This window comes from Hemicordylus capensis, chromosome 3 (assembly GCF_027244095.1).
Source record: "Hemicordylus capensis ecotype Gifberg chromosome 3, rHemCap1.1.pri, whole genome shotgun sequence".
NCBI lineage: Eukaryota > Metazoa > Chordata > Lepidosauria > Squamata > Cordylidae > Hemicordylus > Hemicordylus capensis.
The window spans coordinates 112097814-112114178 of NC_069659.1; the positions used below are offsets into that span (position 1 = coordinate 112097814).

Below are 16365 nucleotides of genomic sequence, written 5' to 3' on the forward strand. Positions count from 1 at the left end.
GAATTGTTAACCCATATTAGGATGGTAGCATTCCAGATGATAGCATTCCAGGTCAGCTTCACTGTACAATACCTTCCTCTCTAAAGCATGATGTGGTCATCATGTTCTATTTAACAGAACATGTTCTGTTAACATGTTGTATTTAACCATAAGAAAGAATAAGCTACCTGAACAATTACTCACCGTTGTTATCAAATCCATGGGTAAACTCATGCCCAACAATTACCCCAATGGCACCATAGCTTAAAGACCTGGAAAATAAAGGAGTATTTTTCTTCCTTCAAATGTGCTCATTCTCATGAGCTTCAAAGTAGATGGAAAAGACAGTGGACTAGAAAGCAGCTCATTTTTACATCTAACTTTCAAGTTGAAAACTTTTATTCAAATTGTGAAAAAAAGAGTGAATGGGGGGAAATTATTTAAAGAAACCATTGAAGGAAACCATTTTTATCTGGGATAGCTTGATTGTTAACATCAAGGGCCTAAAAATGAACAGTAGTCCATTGTATTATTTTGTAACTAAGAAATTGAAGAAAGAATAAAAAGCATTCTGTGCAGAGAGGATGACATATGGAAGACTGAAAGGCAGGTATAGTTTCACCTCCAACACCTTTTCTCTATTTATGTGAAACCCCAAAATGTTTCATTTAAACTTCTGAAGTCCTGAAACTTTTTTTAAAAAATTAACTGTTTTGTTGCAATGGTTTATATTAATAGATAGATCACATGAGTGCTGCATTTATAACAGTTTTCACAGCTGTTACCATAGCCTTCTGTAATTAACTACTCCCAGATTCTCCACCCATAGTACCACATGTTTGCCACTGGATGTTAAAGAAATAGTTTCCATTAGAAGAGAGGGGTGAGGATGGGGAGGGACAGAGATAACACAGGACAGGAGCAAATTAAATTCTTTTTAAAAAACCCTATTTCTTTTTACCTTGGCAGCAATGCAGAAAAATTATGGTTAGAATACTATTTTAAGCACAGGATAAAGCAGGCTGGAAATAAAATATGTCCATTGTTTATAGTTAATCTTTCTAAGTTGGAGAATGAAAGCATCTAATATGAATATGCTGGTTATAGCTAATGAAAATTTTTGTTTTAATTTATTGCTGTATGTATATATTTCTACAGTGCCTTCAAAAACTAGCTGTTGTGAATAATACTAAAAAAGACAAAGGCCCTCCCTCAAGTTTGCATTTTGAGTAAGACAAGACACACAACGGGAAGGGAAGTGGAAGGGAAAGACAGGAGTGCAAGATGAGATGAATGCAAGAATGGAGTATTCATCAGGTTTGCATGTACCAAGAGAAGGAGAGTCACAGATAGATGTCATGAGATAAAGATTTGCAACCCCAAGGAGCAGCAAGGGTTAAAGGGTGCCCTCAGGGAATGAAAGGTGTGACTTTGGGTTTATAGAGGGCAAGAGTCGGCTCCCGTTGGGTCTCACAGCTGGCCGAAACTGGCTTAGCCCAGTAAACTGGCCGAAACCCTTAGCCCAGTTTTGACTGGTCGTGAGAATAGCCTATTGACATTTAGAAGTCAACAGAAGGTGGTTAAATAAAATATCAGACAAAAGAAGCCCGTGCAAAAAGCAAAAACATTCTGGTCCCATTTCCTGATGTCCATCTACTCCAGGGCTGCTGCACTACTTCAGCCCTCCAGCTGTTTCTGGCCTACAGCTCCCATCATCCCCAGCCACAGTGGCCAATGGTCAGAGGTGATGGGAGTTGTAATCCAACATCTGCAGGAGGTCTGACATTGTGCAGTCCTGATCTGTGCTGAAGAGCAACAGATACATTTTGCATTCCAGACAAAGATGGAATTTGCGGTTTTAATTTGTTTGTTCTTTCATTCAGTTGTCCTTCTGGAACTTGAGCATTTCATAGGTAGCTGAAGCAACAGAATGGTTAGTCAGTGAATGATATACATGTACTGTGTTACTGTGAAAACCTTAGGTTTTTTTTTTTTTTTTGGTATCTTTCACTGGATTTAATGATCCATAACAAATTAATTGCTTGTCTGAGTCACACCTAAAACCTGCAGCATGATTTAATTTAGTGCCTTAGAATGGCACTATTTTCTTTTCTTATTTCTTCCACAAAAGGTAATTTGTACATAATAAAATGCTTCCTTTTGATTTTCTTTTCTACCCAGTGCAAAATTCCATTATAGACCTGAGGTTAAAATTGGACATGTCAACAATGGAAGCATCCCATTCTGTGACAAGTTTATGATTTTGTATTGTATTGTAGACAGGTATGCCATCAGATACAGAATACAATCCTAAGAGGAAGGCTGCTCAAGTTTTTGAAGCGCATTGAGCAGCACGGCCTAGAATACAAAACAAAGTGAGATCCATGCCCTTTTCTCCATGGGTTCATATAAAGTGAGAATTATTGGAACAAATGCTCCAATAAATGCTCTGCTGGTCTCTATTGTATTGCCCTTGTGGCAGTCTGACAATGGCTAAAAAGAGGGTAGGGTTGCCAACCCTCCAGGACTGGCCTGGACTCTCCAGAATTCAGTTTTAATCTCTACTAGATTAAAAGTAGATTTAATCTCTACTTTTAGTCACTACTGGAAGCAAGGTGAGAGAGTTTAATGGCTTGATCTTTATTATTATTATTAGTCGTAGTCATAGAAAGTATGATATTGGAACAAATATTGGTTTTTTTAAAAACTCCAGGAATAGCTTCAGTCCGTTGACAACCCTATGAGTGGGTGTGAACAGGCATCCTCAAACTGAGGTGCTCTTACCCGTGGAATTCCAGGCTGAAGTCCAGGGCCTCTACAGCCCCCAAAATTATTTATTTATTTATTTATTTATTTATTATTAAAACTTTTATACCGCCCTTCCAAAAGGCTCATGGCAGTTTACATTAAAACACCATTAAAATCAGTTAATAATTAAAAGTAGGGGTGTGCACGGACCGGTTCGGAGGCCATTCTACTGGCCTCCAAACCGGTCTGGAGAAGGGGTGGTTTTGGTTCGGAAGGGTTAGGGTGGGGGGTTCCATTAAGGGCGGGGGGGCTTTACTTACCCCTCCCACCCTTTCCCGCATTGGCGCCGTAAATATTGCAAAAAATCCGGGCGGCAGGATCCCTCGCCGCCCGCTTCTATTATGTATTATGGCTCTGCTCCTCCTTATTTTAAAAATTGGGGGGCCGCAGGGTGCTTCCCTGCTGCCCCCTCGAAGCCCCCTGCTGCCGCTGAAGCCCCCTTAAATCTCGCCCAGACCAGAGAAACCGCGCTCGAGCGGGCGGCAGCGAGACATCCATCCACCCGCCCGCTCCCTTCCTTGCCGAGTGCGAAGTGCAGGGAGCCTTCTGCGCACGCGCGAAGAAGGCTTCCTAGTTCCTTCTTCGCGCGTGCGCAGAAGGCTCCCTGCACTTCGCACTCGGCAAGGAAGGGAGCGGGCGGGCGGGCGGACGTCTCGCTGCCGCCCGCCCGAGCACGGTTTCTCCAGTCCGGGCGAGATTTAAAGGGGCTTCAGCGGCAGCAGGGGGCTTCGAGGAGGCGGCAGGGAAGCACCCTGCCGCCCCCCGATTTTTAAAATAAGGAGGAGCAGAGCCATAATACATAATAGAAGCGGGCGGCGAGGGATCCTGCCGCCCGGATTTTTTTGCAATATTTACGGCGCCAACGCGGGAAAGGGCGGGAGGGGTAAGTAAAGCCCCCCCCGCCCTTAATGGAATCCCCCACCCCAGCTCCGAACTGCAGCTCCGCGGTCCGGTGCACACCACTAATTAAAAGAAAAATTATAAAGCATAAAACAACGATTAACAATTAAAAACATCGTAAAACAGCAATTAAATAATCAGAACAACTTAAAAACAAGTTTTAAAAAGCTGAGAAAGCCTGGTTGAAGAGATGTGTTTTTAGGTGGGTTTTTTTTAATTTCCAGAGATGGGGAGGCTTGTATCCGAGCAGGGAGCGCATTCCACAATCTCAGGGCAACAGCCAAGAAGGCCCGTCTCTGTGTAGCCACCAAACGAGCTGGCGGCAACTGGAGACGGACCTCCTCAAGTGACTTGAATGGGCGGTGGGGCGCATAACAAAGAAGATGCTCTCTTAAATACCCACTTTAGTCTGTCCCAGGTGGTGTGGTCACCTGTCCAAGCATAATTTGCGGGCAGGGATGGGGGCTCCGGGCTACAAAGGCCTTTAGGTCCAGGCTCCAAAATTACCTAAGTGCACCCCTGTGCCCAAATTCTATCATAGTTAGCATTTTGAAGAGAGAAGATTGATCTCAACTCCTTTTGCAGTGGCAAAAAGGAGTTTAAAAAAAACAAACTCCTGAAGAAAGGTTTAGCCACAGTAGTGACCAACCTCACTACTTTGAGAACTAGATCCTCAGAGACACTAGCATCCAGACTAGTGCTGTGCTACTGCAATGAGAAGTTGTGTGCACTTAAAGATGTTTGAGGAACTGTGCAAAGTTGTGGTGCTCTGTGATGTGCAAAGCACACAGGAACAAAAAGCACCTTGCCAACAGGTGCAAGAGTAGTTTATTAAAGAGTAGATTACTTGCTATTACTTGCTAAAGAGTAAATTGTTGCTATTGCACAATTCCTGTTTCTTTCTTTCCACTCTGTGATGTGCAACTGCTAGTGGCAGATCTTCTCCAGTGCACAACACATTGAGGTTGTTTGCACAACCAGGCCTACCCAAGTAAGGTCGTGCCAGCCTGGGTATGACTGGTTGTTGTGACAACGACCAGGATCACTCCCAGTCCCAGAACTCCTCTGCCAGGTAGCCCGGGTTTGAAACCCAGGCGAAAACAGATAGGAAGATGTGCACGTGACTCCTACCACACTGCCTAGTTATGTGGGCAAGTGAGTTGCCAGCAGCTATACAAAGTTGTGCACAACACAATTATTGGACTGCTGGCATCCATCAAAAACATAGAGGGTGGGGGAAGGAGCAACCCAGCAGCAGGAACTTTCACAATGCACAACGCTGCTTGTGCAGTGCATTGTGGAATCCTTGGAGGCAGGCCTTCCTCCCCCCCCCCGCCCCCCACCTCTCACTTGCCACGCTGAGCGGCCAACAGTGTTGGGGGAAGATTCGTAGACAACCTTCTTTAGTTTTTTTTATAATTTTCCATTTTAATTTGAGCCTAATAATGATTGTGGTTTTTAATCTGACAATTTTTGTTGGTTTGTTTAATTTAGTTAATTTTATTACTTTTATTGTATCTTTTGGCTATCTCATTGTCGTGAGCCACCCTGAGCAGTAGTGCACTGGAGGTGCGGGGTATAAATATTTTAAATAAACAAATAAACCTTCCTACAAACTTAAGAGAGAGTTGGGACATTTCTCTAATCCAGAAAGAGACAAAGATATTCACATGCACAGCATAACCCAAGCTAGGCAGCCCAGTCTGGGGTAGGCTGTGCATGTAAATTGCCAGGAATGAGGTCGCTCCTGGCACTGTACCTATGCCAAGCCCCACTTTCAAGCCAGGCATTTAGCAAAGTTTATGCAAACCTGAGGTTCGCTTAACTGCTTACCCTCAGCTGCCTATTGTCTGAGCGATCACTGCCAGATTAAACAGCTTCCCCACTGGCATTCCGGCAGCAAGACAGAGGGGTGAGTGGCTGTGCTGAGCATGGTGGCTGTTCTAACTAAAGCAGCTGCCACGCTCATGTCCCGGGACATCCTGTGGTGGAGGAGGTTTCCAGCATCTCCTTCCACCGCACCACTGCTCGTATTGGCACATGGTCCGGCGGAGGGGAGGATGGCGGCTGCTCGGCTGCTGGGGAAATCAGGCAAGTTCCTGCCTTCTTCAAAGCCTGTCCAGCCTCCACATCGAGGTCATGTGCACAACCTAAACTTTTCATATCATTCCGCATTTTCACTGCAAAATAAATATAAACTGCACACATTACCAGGGTTCTCAGTTGTCAGTTTGTCAAGTACTTCTACTGTGTACAATAACGTAGGAACATAGGAAGCTGCCATATACCAAGTGAGACCATTGGTCTATCTAGCTCAGTATTGTCTTCACAGAATGGCAGTGGCTTCTCCAAGGTTGCAGGCAGGAATCTCTCTCAGCCCTATCTTGGAGAAGCCAGGGAGGGAATGTGGAACCTAGATGCTCTTCCCAGAGTGGTTCCATCTCTTGAGGGAATATCTTGCAGTGCTCACACAGCAAGTCTTCCATTCAGATGCAACCAGGGCAGACCCTGCTTAGCTAAGGGGGCAAGTCATGCTTGCTACCACAAGACCAGCTCTTGGTCTTGCTACCACAAGACCAACCATTTGATATAGCTGTTCAATATTATTTACACAGCAGAAATATTTGAGAATTACCTGAAATAATTAAGTCAAATTATTTCCCATTCTGCTTCCATTTTCATAATGCATGCATTAAAAAAAAAAAAAATCTGCTTTCTTTACCTGGGATATTCTGTTCCCCAAAAGAAGGGTTTCTGGAGTTCTCCTGCTGGGAATCCTGCAGTAATGAAAATTATGAATTATAATAGTTAATTCAATCCAACAGCATAATGAAGCTTGTGCTTTTCTAAGGCATTTTTAGAAAGCAGGACCTTTTCTTTCTTTTTGCACTCAGGATTAACAGGGCTAATCAAATGATTGTCACTGCATCATATATATGAATCAGGAGCAGTTTGCCCTTGCAAATGAAGCAGACATCAAGGCGAGACAAGCAAAATTTAAACACATTTAATAATAGCATTAGTTTAAATGTTTTGGGTTGTTTTTTAAATTGGGTGGCAATTAAGGGAAAAAAACTAGCAGAGCTAATGCTGAAGTGAGTGGCTTAGTCACACACAGAGGCAGTGGCGGCATCATTATATCTATAAGATGGTTTGTAGAGTGAATTCTGTAGGCACGTCACCCCATTACCCAGATCTGGCTTCCTTGATAGTTATGGATCAAAGGATGATTGGATGATCTATTATCAAATTGTATAATGACCCATATCATCAAAAATTTGCTCATTTATATGCAACCCTAGGGTTGTTACTCAACTCACATTTTAGAAATGTTTCCCATACCATATTACTGAAAGAATTTCACTGCATGCTGGAATGGTATTATATGGAATTTCATAACAGGAAATAATAATCCAGTATCAGCATGAGCTGTTATGACATTTTCCATAGTCTATATATTTATAGATGACTCAATCATAGCTTGGAAAGTTCCAGCAGGGTAGCTGTGATCGTCCACAGACCACAAAGAGTCTTGTAGCAACTTAAATACTAACAAATATATTGTGCCATAAGATTTGCCCTCCCAAAAGGAGTGAGTGGGGTGGGGAGACAATAGTAATTATCTTTTAAAACATGACCTGGAAAAACCTGTAAATATACACTGTGATACTCAAAGTTCACAAATGCTGACGAAGCATTGAAATAAATCTTGAATTGTCAATCTCCCACCTGACAAACCGAACCATTAAGGTCATCTGCCCAAGTTCTTCCATAGGCTGAAAACCTCAGATACTCCCACCCATCTAGTCCAGGCAAGGAGGAGGTGACCAAATGTTTTTGCTTTAAGACAATGCTCAGGTAGCTCTCCTTAGTGTTAGCTTTAGGGAAGAACAGACTGACGAGTAGAACTCAAGTGATAGACAGGTGTGTGCAAATGGGCAGAAGAACATTAGGAGAAAAATACTTCAAAATATTATTCATCTTCACAGGTCTCTACTTGCATTATATGGTTCTGTATATACAACATCTATTTAAAATTTGTATTCTGCTGTGAAAGTGTTCTGTGTAACTTGCAAGCTCATGCTCAGCACCTTAAATGTTAGCAGGTCCAATAAACATATTGAGGCCATGTACATGAGTAGTCCAAGCCAGGCGAGGGCAGCCCAACCTCGGTTGGGCTGTTCGTGTGCAGTGCTGGGATCGAGGCCTATCCCCACACTGCCTTCGCAGCAAGCCCGGGTTTTTAACCAGCCTTTAATCTGGGTTAAACCTTTAACCTTAAGAACTTCCAGAACCCCAGGTCTGGGATTGTGTGTATGCTCAGGCTGCATGCATACACAGCATATGCAAGCCAACCGAGCATACACAGTCAGGCACCTAGAGCATCCAACTCACCGGAGAATCCCCCAATGCACCGCACTGCTTGCGTGGTGTATTTTGAGATTCCTGGAGGCCAGGACTAGTTACCCCAGGCTCCAGTGATCTGCACTGCTGGAGAAGCAAGAATCATGTGGGCACATGCTGGTGCACCAAACAGAGGCCCATTTATTGTCTGGGGCGGAGGTGGGCTCATCCTTGCCCTCCCATCGCCCCCTCATGGTTGTGTGCATGATCTCACTGTCTCTCTTGCTCTGTTTCTTTTTCTTGTACTAGCTGGCTTTTAGGACTCCACTGTTCAGACCTAGCAGCAGGAATCATCTCATTGATGGATAATGCTATTCCACAAATAGCCTACATAATGGTTAGGTCATGTCCAGGCGCGTAACAACGATCGGGCAAGGGGAGACAGTTGTCTGGGGGCCCCACTGCCTGGAGGGGCCCCCCAGAGGCACCTCACGTGACTCCCCATTGCCCCCTGCCCAGCCCCAAGGCTCCTCAGCCACTTGCCCTCTTCGCCGTCTCCCCAGCTTGTTCTCCTGGCCGGCAATGGAGCAGCAGACACGCTGCAAAGAGCTCCTTTTCTCCCGCCTCTCAGCTGATCGGCGGGTGGGCGGGGCTTCCACAGAGGTCTGGTGTAGGCCTCTGTGAATCCTGAACTCCAGTAGGGCCCAAGCCAGCCAGGAAGGAGGAGGCAGCCAGAGAGGCCTCCACTGTTCTCTGCAGCAGAAGACCCCCTGCTGCCAGGTAGTGTGAACTCCTTTTTGTGGTTACCTTCCCCACCCCCCCTCCCGGATATATAGGCATCTGCTTGCCATAGGGCTTTGATATGGGGGGGAGGGACTGAGAAGTCTCTGAATATTTATTTTTAAACAGCTTGGAAAATTTGCTGGCTTAAAAAAAACTATCTAAAAAGTCCTATAAGTGGCTTGTTTCATGGCAGAAAATTACAAAAACTTCTGGAAGAAACAGTATTATATTTATTTTATTCATTCATTTATAAATGCACTTATGTTCAAGTTGTTTTGCAACCCAGAAGGTCTGAGTGAGAACTGTGAAGCATGTCTTCTGCTTTTATTTTATTTTATTTTTCTTGTGTGTGAACTGCTCCCCAATAACTTGCAGGGACTTCAGGGTAAATCTGGCCAACATGTGAATGCAGCACCTCTATTCCAGAGGACATGTGTGTTAAAGGGCTTTAAAAGCCTCCTGTGAAAAACCTCATGGAATCAAACTTGACTGAATTTGTTCAGAATTCTGAGAAAACAAACATAGGTTCACCCTGCATGGTTGAAAGTCTCCTTGGCTAATCTGCAGCGAGGGGCCCATTTTAATCATTCATCTTTCTAGTGTGTTCTAGGCATTAAAAGTAAAACAAATGTATAGTACTCAATGTATATCTCTATATATTGTGACATGTGCGTGTGTGTATTCAGTGAAATGTATTTCCAGGCAGCATACTTATTTTGGAATATCAGACTTAAATCCTTGGGGGCCTGGGGTGTGCGGAGGCCCTGGACTTTGAGTGGGGGGGCCCCATTTTAAAATCTTGTCTCTGGGCCCACTCCAACCTTGCTACGCCCCTGGTCATGTCACATGACTAAGATGATGTTGTGGACTTAAATAGATTCCTGTAAAGTTTGGTAGGTGGTATACAATTGCTTTTCCATGTTCTTATTGTACTACTGCAAAGCTGTCAGAGATGGGATGGCAAATGTGGATTGAATTGTGAACTGGGCATGTGGCAAAGCAACTGGGTGATCACTTTACCACAGACCCAGTTAAAAACCTAATGGGATCACATGTTACTGGACATTTTCAGTAAATGATCCATTGGAATCATTTGAAGTCTGTGTTTCAAAAGTAATATCGAGAGTGGGAGTAAGACAAACATTCCCGCCATAAAATATGCAAGCTATGGCTTCTGACTAAATGTTAGTTTTGTCAGTGAAGAGGGATGTTATATTTCACTGCAGTTTCTACATCCTTCCTCCTATTTGATTTTCAATTAGCCCAGCTAGCATTGCCTTCACAATCCTCACAGGCAAGGAATTTCATTGATTAAGGCTGTGGAATGGTTTCTAAAATGTATGAACACCCACATATTGGATGAGCCAGTTTTCAGCACTTTTCCTTACAGCATCAGTTAAAGGGATACACTAAATGTAACTCATGTCGAGTGAAGCAACACGCAATGTGCTCCTTTGGCCTGCCCATCTGCTGTCTGCCAGCTGTTGTTCCCCTGCTGCCATTACCACCTGTTTTGGCCCTGATGTATGAGACAAGATGATTATAAAAACTTATTTTCTGGGGACTGCAGTTCCTCTGATGGTCTATTGTTGTTTGGAACTTGTCAAAGCTTATTTCCATGCTGTAAAAACAAATTAATTACACCCGTGCTGGAAACAAGGGTTCCTTAATCTCAATTTTTTTATCATCATAGCACATCTGAAAGTGAAAGCTTTAATTTCTGCCATGTGGACTGTTAAACATCTCAACTCAATGACAATGCCATTTTAACCATCCTCCTTACCCAGGAGAAGAACTAGGACTATTAAGGGCTATGCATTACTATTTGCAGGAGCTTTCACCAATGGCCCAGCTCTTTGGAGGTTATTAGAGAATGCAATATCATCAGTTTGTGATGAACCATGGCTTAATGTACTGTGTTTTAGGGCTGTTATAGAACCGATGGCTTCATATAAAAAATGCATAGGACTTAAAAAGAAATAATTCAGAAGACCTGTATCACCTTCAGTCCATTGAGAATAGCATACCCAGATAAATATCTATGTAGTTGTGGTGGCCATTTTTGAGGCTGCTGCGCATGTGCAGTGGGCCTCCAAAATGGCCACCACAACTAAACAGAAAACTGCCCGAACCAGGCCATAATGACACCGGGGGAGGCCAGCGGGGGGAGGGGGGAGGGGGGACCTCTGGAGACTTCCCTGCGGCCGCAACCCTGGAGGCAGTAAGTTTCAGGGTTGTTGTTTTTTAAAAAAAATTAAGGTAGAACTCCCAAACTTGAAGTGAACCACGGGTTATTCAGGGGTACTTGGGTGTGCACAAAACCAAACACGCCCAGTCAGGTTCAAGTGCAATTTGGACTCGAACCGAATCAGGCATACTGGTTTTGTGCACACCCCTATGCAATAGTGCTTTTTTGTACTATTGTAACAGCTCTTTTATAGTCTTGATCTACTGGTGGAAAATGAACTACTTGGACTAAGTCTTAGTGGCTTTTACATACCAACAAAGGCTGTGAAACTGTGAGGGTGGACAGTAAGGATGTGCACAGACCTTTTCGGAGGCCCTTTTATGGGCCTCTGAACAGGTTCAAACATGGGGGGGTCAATGTTTGAAGCCAGGGGGTTGTCACTTTAAGGGTGGGGGAGGGTGCACTTACCCCTCCCCCCACTCCCCCCCCCCCGCCGGCACTCAGTGTCCGTAAAAGCCTTTGGGACGGCAGTGTACCTCCCTGCCTCCCCTTCCCCTTGTTCAGCCAGAAGTGGTCAGAAGTACCAGGGGTGCATGCGTGCATGTACATGGCAGGTGCACACATGTGTGGTGTGCGCCTGGTACTTCCAGCCACTTCAGACCGAAGAGGGGGAAGGGGTGGCAGGGAGGTATACTGCTGCTCCAAAGGCTTTTACAGACACCAAGCACCGGTGGGGGGAAAGCGGGGTAAGGGGTAAGTGCACCCTCCTCTGCCCTTAAATTGACACACCCCACCCCCTCAAGCCACCCCCGCCTGGTTCTGTGCACATCTCTAGTGGACAGTGGATGATGCCACACATCATGGCGATTGGAAGCTGTCATAGAACTTCCTTAGGCTGAAGAGAGACTTCAGCTCAAATCATGTCAGCAACTATGGGCTCCAGTGGATGCATGCTCTACTAAATTTTTCCATTAAAAACCTCTTTTTTTGCTAATTAATGACTATTTTCCAGCAAAACTGCATGTTAATTGTTTCCATGGAGTCTTCAGCCATCTGTGGATGTCATCAGTTAGTGTCTGAACATTGTGCCTTCATGCTTCACTGAGTTCAGTAATAGTATATAGATTACTACATTGTGGAAAATGCTGTTTAGAAAACAAAGAATATAGCAAAATATACCTTAACTGTTTCTTAAAGGGTGTGTGCGTGTGTGTGTGTGTGTGTACATATATATGTATATGTGTGTGGATGCATAAATACTAGCCAGCAGATTTTTTAAAAATCTAATTTAGCTGATCCACAAATCAAATCCAGAGATTCATTTCTAATAATAGATCTTCAGATGTCATTTAACTGTTGAAAGTTGCCAAATTAATTTTGACTTAAGTGCAATTAGTTGGATGTTTTAATGAAGGTTGCATTTAAGATTGATTAGCTCATTGATTACTTAGCTAACCAAACTCATTAAACTTTAATTTTGTTTAAATATCTACCAGTGAAATAACATGCTCTATACCTTGTGAAAATAATCTATCAAATATAATTAGCAATCGTACATTTTGAAAAATAAATATATGAATGAATATTCACATTAATGAATAGAAAGTGAATATAAAAGCTACAAATTAAGGACTGAAATTTAACAAATGACTATGGAGGAAAATAACAACCATTTCCATGTGAATGTTGTTAATGAAATGTTAAGAACAGCAAAGAAATTGGATTCTCATAAAATGTGACCACATCAAACCTATTCTCATTTTGGAAATTCATTTCTTCTCTAGCAGTTAATATTGCAATATCTTTTTAAAAAGAATTATCCTGCCCTTCCTCCAAGGAGCTCAGAGTCATACTCAGAGTGGTGCCCATGGTTCTCTGTCCTCTTTTATTATCACAATAATTTTGTGAGGTGGGTTAAGCTAGGAGTTTGAGTGGCCAGCCTAAGGTCACTCAGAGAACTGGTTAAAAATTATATTAATCTAAGACATACTCTTGCAACCAAATATGTGAAATCTGGCCACACTATTTGGGATGGGTGGCTTAGATTTACCTGGATATGTGGCAACACATAACACTCAACTCTGAACTGGCTGGACTGAGATGTGGACCACCAATCTGCTAGCTCTAAACTCAGGTTCTTTGCTATTATGCTAGATCACCTCTTGTGCATTATGCTAGAGCACCTCCCATGTAATATATCGGCCCTCTTGGCTTGCCATACCAGGAAGTGTCGAAGTTCAGCTCACAGGGACTATAGTTTCAATTTTCTGTTCAGATGTTGCCAGCAGCCAGTTGGCTGTGTTGTGAACTTTCTCTATATGCCTTCAACTCTTATTAAAATTGGCAGTTGGTTATGCATCCTACTATTCATGACACATATAGCAATAGCAATAGCAATAGCAATAGCACTTACATTTATATACCGCTCTATAGCCAGAGCTCTCTAAGCGGTTTACAATGATTTAGCATATTGCCCCCAACATTCTGGGTACTCATTTTACCGACCTCGGAAGGATGGAAGGCTGAGTCAACCTTGAGCCCCTGGTCAGGATCGAACTTGTAACCTTCTGGTTACAGGGCGGCAGTTTTACCACTGTGCCACCAGGGGCTCATTAGCATATATCATATATCATATATCATTAATATCAGTGGCTGACATGCTGCAAAGTGTTAAGGAGCCATAATGCTGTGCCATGGAGCTTCTGCAGACTCCTACGGCAGCCCTGATGCTGTTAAGAATGGGAGGTAGCACAAGCAGTGCTACCAAAAGTTTTCTTTCACAAATGAGGAAAATTGTGGTAGTGCTGCTTTAGCAACTGTGCATTTTTAACAGTGTCCGGGCTTCCTTAGGAATCTGCAGCAGCCCTAGAGCACATAAGAACAGCCCTGATGGATCAGGCCCCAGGCCCATCAAGTCCAGTATCCTGTTTCACACAGTGGCCCACCAGATGCCTCTGGGAAGCCCACAGGCAAGAGCTGAGGGCATGCTCTCTCTTCTGCTTTTGTTCTCACAGCATGACAGCTCCATAACATTGTGCATCATGTCAGCCAATGTTCAGAAAGGACAGTAAGGGCACACAAAATATGTAAGGAAATATTTTTACAACAAGTACGTAATGAAATAGTATGCGAAGGAAATAGTAAGTATTATAATCAAAAATGAAATAAAAATTGCAGATGACACCAAACTATTTAGGGTAGTGAAATCCAAAACAGATTGCGAGGAGCTCCAAAAGGATCTCTCCAAACTGGGTGAGTGGGCAACAAAATGACAAATATGGTTCAGTGTTAGCAAACATAAAGTGATGCATATTGGGGAGGGGGGAAACCCAACTTATCCATCTTATTTATTTATTTTTTCTCTGTGTAAACTGCCCTGAGCCATTTTTGGAAGGGCGGTATAGAAATCAAATAAATAACAACTTCACATATACATTGATGAGGTCTGAGCTGTTGGTGACTGACCAGGAGAGAGATCTTGGGGTTGTGGTGGATAGCTCATTAAAATGCCAACACAATGTGTGGCAGCTGTGAAAAATGCCAATTCCATGCTTGACATGATTAGGAAGGGGGCTGATAATAAAACTGCTAATATCATAATGCCCTTATACAAATCTATAGTGCAGCCACAATTGGAGTACTATGTATAGTTCTGGTCACCATACCTCAAAAGGGACATTACAGAACTGGATAAGGTGCAGAAGAAGGCAACCAAGGTGATCAGGGGCTTAGAGCACCTTCCTTATGAGGTAAGGCTACAAAACCTGGGGCTTTTTGGTTTAGAAAAAAGATGACTGAAGGGTGACATAATAGAGGTCTATAAAATTATGCATGGTGTAGAGGGAGTGGAATGGAATTCTCTGTCACAAGATGTGGTGACAGCCACCAGCCTGGATGGCTTTAAGAAGGGCTTAGATCTGGGTAGCTCAACTTTGGCCCTCCAGCTGTATTTGGACTACAGCTTCCAGCATCCTCAACCACAGTGGATAATAGTCAGGGATGATGTCAGTTGTACGCCAACATCTGCATGAGGGCCAAAGTCGAGCATCCCTGGCTTAGATAAATTTATGGAGGCAGAGGCGCTCTTACCTCTGGACTTTGGGGCCAAGGTCCAGGGCCTCCACACCCCCTGGGGGCCCTCAAATCATCTTTAGTCTGTTCTGGGTGGTGTGGTTTGTGCCCTCAAGAACCTACGTGATAAAAAATGATGCTTAACTTGCATCAGGAGGGCCTCCAAAGGCCTTTAGGTCCATTCTCCAAAATTACCTACAGTAGGTGCAGCTCTGCATGGAGGACAAATCTATCAATGGCTACTAGTCTGAGGGCTATAAGCCACCTCCAGCCTAAGAGGCAAGATGCCTCTAAATACCAGTTCATGGTGAGCAACAGCAGGAAAGAGGGCATGCCCTCAGCTCTTGACTGTGGGTTTCCCAGAGACATTTGTTGGGCCATTGGGTGAAACAGAATGCTGGCCTAGATAGACCTTGGGCCTGATCCAGCTGTTCTTATGTTAGTGTTATAGATGCATCTTTCTTTGGTTAAACAATCTCTGTTATCCAATGGAACTGACACACACACACATACACACACTGATTAGTGGAGAAGGCTAAGAAGAGGAGGACTGCAAAGATTTTATTTAAAAACAAAATGACGTGTAATATTTTTTAAAAAGTATTGGTCATTAGGAAAATGAGAACAGCTTGAATCTTCTAATTAGCAAGCCTGCTTGAACGTGTAAATTCCAGAACAGCTCTGCCCATTAGCCATCGGGAAGCTGGTGGGCTATTTAAAAAGTGATTTCTCATTAATAAGCTTCTGATTAGCCAAACTCCTCATAGACATCTAAAAGAGAACCTCCTGCAGAAAATCCCAGCAGCAATATGAAACAGATCTAACCAATAAGAACATGGCAGCCTGCTTCTCTTAGCTTCTAATTGAGTACCAAATGCACCAGAACAATCCTTCTAGAACCTTTACAACAGTCATTTAATTAATTTATTTATATACTGCCCCATCAAAACGGCTCTGGGCAATATTATACTAATAGCACACCATTGGCATTTCAAATTGGCTGTGCAGATATTCAAACCTTTTGATTTTAATCTGCAATTTTTAGCAGACACTAATTTTAATACTTGCTTATCTAATAAAGATATAATTAGGTATGTCTCTGAAGAGAGACCTTAGCTTTGATATCATGTGCCGGAGAACTAACATCACCCGGAATTAATTCTAAATATTTAATAACTGAGCTCCAGGATCATACTGAAACATTATTTTCTTCACTGTTTTAAGACAGAAATGAATCTCATGTGCATCCTTCTTTTTAAAACAAACATAAATACCTGAATTTTTTTTAAAAA

The 16365-nt window shown here is 43.2% G+C and overlaps 1 protein-coding gene across 2 annotated transcripts in view; it reads right to left on the reverse strand.

Annotated features, from left to right (window-relative positions):
- PHEX (phosphate regulating endopeptidase X-linked) overlaps positions 1–16365 on the reverse strand; it is a 178266-nt gene that overhangs the window by 16388 nt on the left and 145513 nt on the right. For both annotated transcript variants that reach the window (XM_053305270.1, XM_053305271.1), the window contains 2 exons: positions 6410–6464; positions 184–251 (listed from right to left, as the gene is read on the reverse strand). In XM_053305270.1, coding sequence (XP_053161245.1) covers positions 184–251; positions 6410–6464 — 123 coding nt within the window. The remainder of the gene's footprint in view (positions 1–183; positions 252–6409; positions 6465–16365) is intronic.